At 44.8% G+C, this 6,223-nt stretch overlaps 1 protein-coding gene across 1 annotated transcript in view; it reads right to left on the minus strand.

Annotated features, from left to right (window-relative positions):
* Positions 1–694: 694 nt before the first annotated feature.
* Positions 695–6,223, minus strand: part of T265_10686 (hypothetical protein) — a gene marked incomplete at both ends in the record, with an annotated part of 9,675 nt that continues 4,146 nt past the window's right edge. The window contains one exon of the mRNA XM_009177141.1: positions 695–1,403. Coding sequence (XP_009175405.1) covers positions 753–1,403 — 651 coding nt within the window. The remainder of the gene's footprint in view (positions 1,404–6,223) is intronic.

Here is a 6,223-nt window from a genome sequence, read left to right on the forward strand (position 1 = left end):
CCGAGTTTCCGTCAACCTGAGGTTCTACTTGAACCCGAATTGGACTGTTTTCGAGAAATACACTCATTTGCAAATCAATTTGGTTTTCACGAGAGACTCAACTGAATCTCTCGCTTGTGATATTCTACAACCGAATGTGCTGCACACAGGCCGCCCCATGTTTCAGTTGGCGCGATATTCGAGATATCGCAGTATATTTTCACAAAGGAAACTACTCACAAGGTTGCTGAAAACTCTTCGACAGCCCACGACCGGTTTCGCCCTTCTTTGGGCCCATCAGGTATGCGCAGTCCCCCCGTTTCCGTCAACCTTATGTACTACTTGTTCACTTATGCTGACTTAACAACTGAATGGAAGTGAAAGAAGTGGAGAAACGAGTGGTCCTAACAGGGCTTCGCGCGGTTAGAGAAAAAAATCCGTAATCTAACATCGAATACATGTCTTAAAGGCTTGTCTGTGTCAAAACGGCGGTCATATAAAAGTAACCAATTCTAGCTTTCAGTGATGGTTTGAAAAGGCTGATGATGTACTTTGATGCCCAGGGCTATTGATCAGCTTCTCTGGAAAGGCCATAACGAACGAAGTTCACGACGACCGGTGTATGTGTGGATCATGTCTTTTAGACCTACAATCGAGCTTCATCGTCCCGCACCTTCGCAATCAGAAAAGAAACAGAACATGGTTCGTGGTTTGTAAAGAATCTGAAGGAAATTATACAAAGAGAGAATTATTTACAACTCTGGCTGTGTCCATTAACTGAAAAAATCGATATCCGGTTCGGTTTGTTTGACTCCTGACATGTATTTTTCTTGAGCAAGACCAATCCAGTCCGGAGTTAGTTCGACACCCGAAGCTGAATGCATCAGAGCCTGTAAATTCCGCTGCTCATCTGGACCGAACACATATCCGTTCGCTCGATCAGCGTAGCGCATTACTCGCTCTAAGTGGGACACATTTTGAATGTCCAACAGCAAGAACTGAACCAAAGACTGATCTTGAATGATACTGATGAGGGCCTGATTCAACCGTTCATATTTGGCCAAAAATGGATCATTGTTCTTGTTAATCTTATCGACCAAGTATTGTAGATCCAAGACTTCGGTGAAATAGTCCAAGTTAAACTCCAATTCGCCAAATTGTTCAATTAAATCGGCTTTGCTCAGGATGTTGACATGTGGAAGGGATAATTGCAACATAGTGGACAGAGAGGTGAGGAGACAAGAGATAAACTTTCCCGGATCGGAACAGTAATGAGAATCCACGAGGTGAACTGCTGTCAATTGGAGCCCAAGACCTTCAACAATCGTCACTGATTCACCCTTCTCTCCAGGATTTTGGTGAGTTTTCTGAGTTAGATAAGCGATCAACTGACGTGTTACAGGATGATGAGTGTACAGTTCAACCTGAAAAGAAAAAGGGAAACAAACTGGATTGTTTAGAGCTTACGTACAATGACTGAAATACAACGATGCAACAAGGTACATAAACGATGTGCCCGCATTTCCGAAAAAAGATAGGTCTAGAAGTCCCACGGTAAAGCCTTCCCTACAAAATAGCTTCCAGGCAAGAATATGTTTGTCTCTTCTTGTGTGCATTTTCTGAGTCCAAGGTTAACAATAGACCTTTTAACGAAATCCTCTGTTGATAACAGGTCAGCAATCTCCTGAGCCAGGAGACTTGGCTTTAAAAATGTCTCCGAGCGGCAAGCACCTTGCAGCTCTACGAAAATTGCGGCTCAGTGCGCGTAGAATAAAACGCATTAAGAGTAGAGAATGAATATTTGAAAATGACATAACTGAAGTGACGGCAGCACCGAGCTTTTAACATATCGCAGGAAAAGGAAGTTGAACCATCTCGATAGCTGCACATGAAAACGATTGGAAATTTAGAGCGGTTTGGTCACCACTCATTAGTGCAACAGTTTACATAACATCTGCATTACTCTGAGGGATCATAGTTATCAGCAAACTCTCAATAGATCAATGGTGAAGGTGAAAACCGGTGATCAAGGTGCGCGTGGCACAAACCAACTCTGGTTTCGAATTGTACGTGTCTGGAACTTATGAAACCTGGAGGAAGCTCAATCTGCTTCTGACCGGTCGCACAGTGCGGTTGCACCCACTACCACCCCCACGAGAGCGAACTTACTCGGACTGGCTTTTTTAGGACCTCGAAAAATACACGATATTCGCTTGCCAAAATTTTTGTATTAAATGGACTAGTTAGATTCTGTGGTTTTAAAGAATCCAGAATGTTTGACTTGTCATTCCACACCAGCTTGTAACAGAATGGGGCATAAAATGGAGCGCACCTGAAGACGATTCTTACAAATCGCTTAGGTCTGTTTTATATATGGAGGGACGATTCAATCCATTTGGGCTAGGAAGCGATATATACATTGGTGGGGGGGGGGGCGAACCGACTTGAACACCTAGAAGAGGCGTTGTATGTTGGTAAACTGTTTGACAGCGGATATGCAGACAAAGCCAGGCTCATGTATTCCATGCTAATAGGCTCAGTTGGTTGCTTTTCGACCGTACAGAACCATCACTACATTGGTTTGACGCTTTGGTGTTTGACCCAATTTACAGACAATGAGATTATAAGGAATCCATGGAATTCCGAATTTCGGAAGACACGAGCGGACACGCACGTTCAGCTTGTCGTGTGGGTACACACGCATGCAAAAACAAAGCTCAAAAAGCTTGCGTTGTTCTAGTCTTTCTTCGGCGGACTGTCCAACATGAGCATGGGCAGAGATGGAGACACAAGCACAGTTTGTTTGTTTGGAGTTAGCTTTGAAGTTAAGTTATACACCCGAATCCCTCGTAAGCTCACCGAGAAGTATGAGTATCAATAGGATGGTGCGCAGGCAGAAATAAGAAAGATAAGCTTGAGCTTTTAGTTTGTTGTCGTTGATCGCTGTAATTGTTTTTTCATTGTCCGTAAGCGTGGTAACGGTGAAAGTGGACTACATAGGTACCACGGGACGATTTCTCACAATATGGGCTGTGCTACAGTCAGGAAAACCATCCAATTCATGAAGTGATAGAGCCAGATGCTTTTCCTCACTTCTAATCATACGTCACCATAGAGAGCTGTAAACATGAGCGCCGAAAAAATAGTCCTCACTACAACTCCTGCTATGCCATGTTCCCCTTGCTATCAGGCATCCGATAACTATTGGCTGCCTACAGACGGTGGGTAAGCTTGGTCAGTCAGAAAGGTAGGGTTACAGCGAAGTCAGCAATATTAATCCGTGAAGTTTTGGCGCTTGGATTTGCAGTCTTACGAACGACAGTGCAACTCGCATGTAGGGTCTTGGCCCCCTGCTGCGCCTATTACGAAGGGCTTGAGAGGCATGGGAGCTTGAGACAGCTCCCTATGGAGACAAAGGGAGATTTTCACAACTGAATTCTTAAGGTCACCACGGCATGTTCGAGGGGATACGCTAGAGGGGCGACAAGCACTGAGCTGCGAATGCTCGATCATGATTGGCTGAAGCTCAGACCAGCCACACCTTTGTTTGGCTCGTGGACACAAGTGACATCTGTCCAATCGATGCAGTGTTCGGTTATTTAGAGCGCATGGCCGCCGGACAGGCTCAATTAAGTTGTCACAATTGATGGGTAGGTGTGTGGGCGCTCCGCAATCACAACCGATTATGCCACACAATAGTATCAGTCTCCTTGTCTAGTTTAAGCACCGAGTGTGTTTAAAAGTGGACGTTTCTGTTTAATGACGCTTGCGGCATTCATTAACGACTGAAGCGTAGCAAGTGCGTCACTGCAATAGTTACGAGTTATGACAGATACTACCTAACTTTTACATTACCTGTGCCTAAACTATTATCAAAAAGCCCCCGAAAATACTGAAACTCATGTATGTACCTACCGAACTACTTCAAAAGTGGTCGAATATATGGATTGGATAGAGGACTTCCGGCGAAAGAAGGTTAGCTTCACTGACTAAGTGGCATACGTTCATAAGGCCCTGCCGATGGGCGTGTAGTTTATAAGAATTTCGCTGCCAAAAATGCTGTGGGCATAGAGTTACGAAGAAGGGGTAAGCCGAAATTTCACTTGGCTTTTCAATACTACTGTCCTTCAAATAACTTTTGTTCTACAATGAGTGCAGAAGTGGAGGTTGAGACTCTGTTGCTGCACCGGAGTTTTGGCGTCAAAATGCACCATGTCGGTTACGTTCTGAGTTTACTGTTGATATTTTTTCTTGATTTATATTACGCGATTGTTAAAACGCGTAGAAAGCGCAAACTCGCAACGGTCAAACCAGTTTGTCCATCCGGTTCATTTGGGAGCACATTTCGACTCTGTCGACCATAAAAAAATCATTCAGCTGTGACACCCTTCCGGTACCTAGCTGCCATGCCACCCGAAATAAGCACGAGGGCTGGGATACTGTCAGGTTGCCCAAGCCTAGTCGAGAGGTAGAGATCAGGTTCGAACCACGGAGGTCATTAAATTCGCGCTCTAACCACTTGATCCATCTCGCCCATCAGCTCGCAATTATACGGAACCCCATTGTTTTTCTCGCTTGTTTCAGAAATATTGATTGCCTGAGGCTGTGTTGACTGCGTTTTCCAACTCGATATTCCACAATGCCTGCACCACTCACAGGTTCGGTCCACAAATCATTCGGCATAGTCCAAACCTATCAGGGCACTGGAGTTGCCATGTCAAGTTCATCAGTCCAGGGTTGGGAAGGCTTAGCAACTCCACTAGCAAAAAATAGAGTCAGGCGGTGCCGTAGCCTGGGCCAAAGTGAAGGGCGTTAGAACGACCACAACAGCGAACGCAGCTAGGATAAATGAGTTGGCAGGTAATTCGGAGCCAAAACGATAGCAACCAACACTCGTGGGGCGCCCGTTGGATGATCATGACTTCGCTACCCTACCTCGTGTACCTGACAGTTCATGGCTCGAAAAAGCACTCGGCTCAGAGGCTGGTCCCACGTCATTGATGCAGTTTAGTTGTTGAGCCAGTTTCATGGTCTCGGTTTCTGGCATAGAAACTGCTGATGAACGGTTTCTAGAAGAATTCAGTCAGCCTAGAAGAGTCCTGTTCTCAGTGGGCGGATACTCAAGTTGAAAAGATACAGGCATCAAATAAAAAACTGACAGTGGTGTTCCAGTGTTAGTTCGTAATTGATGTAGTGTGGCTGAATACTATCAGAGGAAAAGCCCGTTCCGCATGGAGTTTCGTAGGATCCTATAAATCAGATAGCCCTAACATTACTCAGCACTAGCATGAAGTCACACATTCGGTTTTGTACACACAAGTGCGTCTTGCAAGGAGACAGGATACCACAACTGTAGATTACCCACAAGAGGTTCATAGGCCACTCCAGAGTACATTTTGCCCTTGACTGGGCGAGCTAAACCAAGTGTATATTCAAGTAGTAGGAAGATGTCATACCGTGCGAAAAGCAGCGCCAGATCGCTGGATGAAAGATCGGACGGCCAATACAAGGTACATGGAAAGGACAGCGGGAGTCGTTTTGCTACGAATTACGCTTGCGTTGGGTCAGTGGTTGGTTTGTAGTCTTCGGCCTGTCGAGCGTTTCGGTTGGTAGTTTGTTGATAGATTAGGCTAGGAAAACCGGAAAGCCGTTTAGAAATAGTTGGAATCAAGGACGTATTGTTCAGAAAATTAACTAAGATACAGATTGTGTCTACTCGAGTTCATCCAGCCATTCAGTGCGAGGTCGTTTTTCTGACTGAATCCAAGGTGACCGAATGCGGACATCAGGAATAGATCGAAAAACGACAACTTTGTCGATAAGAGGCTACTACGAGGAAAATATCATTTCCGCCTCTTCTAGAACATGAATACCCTTCAGGAGTAATCTCTCTGATCGAGTGGTCGAAAATTTTAAGGACAATGTGGAATTATGAAGGAATATATTCTGACGAATTGTTCAATGTTTTTTTGACCGGAGTTGCCCCCTCATCAGTGAAACTCCAACCGGATTTCCCTAATATGCATCCGTTGCTTCACAGTAAAAATTTTATTGACTGGACGTACTGGATAACTCCACTTCACATTATTCGTGGATTTGCTTGTTTCTAAGGCAAATCAATCAGAACTTTCAGTGACCCTAGAAATCAACTGAGAACGAACAATGTCACAGTCGACGAAGCCACAAAAGCTCACTGTAGAAAGCAGTGGCGTCTGCTTCCAGCATAGGTTTATTTAGTTTCAAG

This window comes from Opisthorchis viverrini, assembly GCF_000715545.1.
Source record: "Opisthorchis viverrini unplaced genomic scaffold opera_v5_395, whole genome shotgun sequence".
NCBI classification, from domain to species: Eukaryota; Metazoa; Platyhelminthes; class Trematoda; order Opisthorchiida; family Opisthorchiidae; genus Opisthorchis; species Opisthorchis viverrini.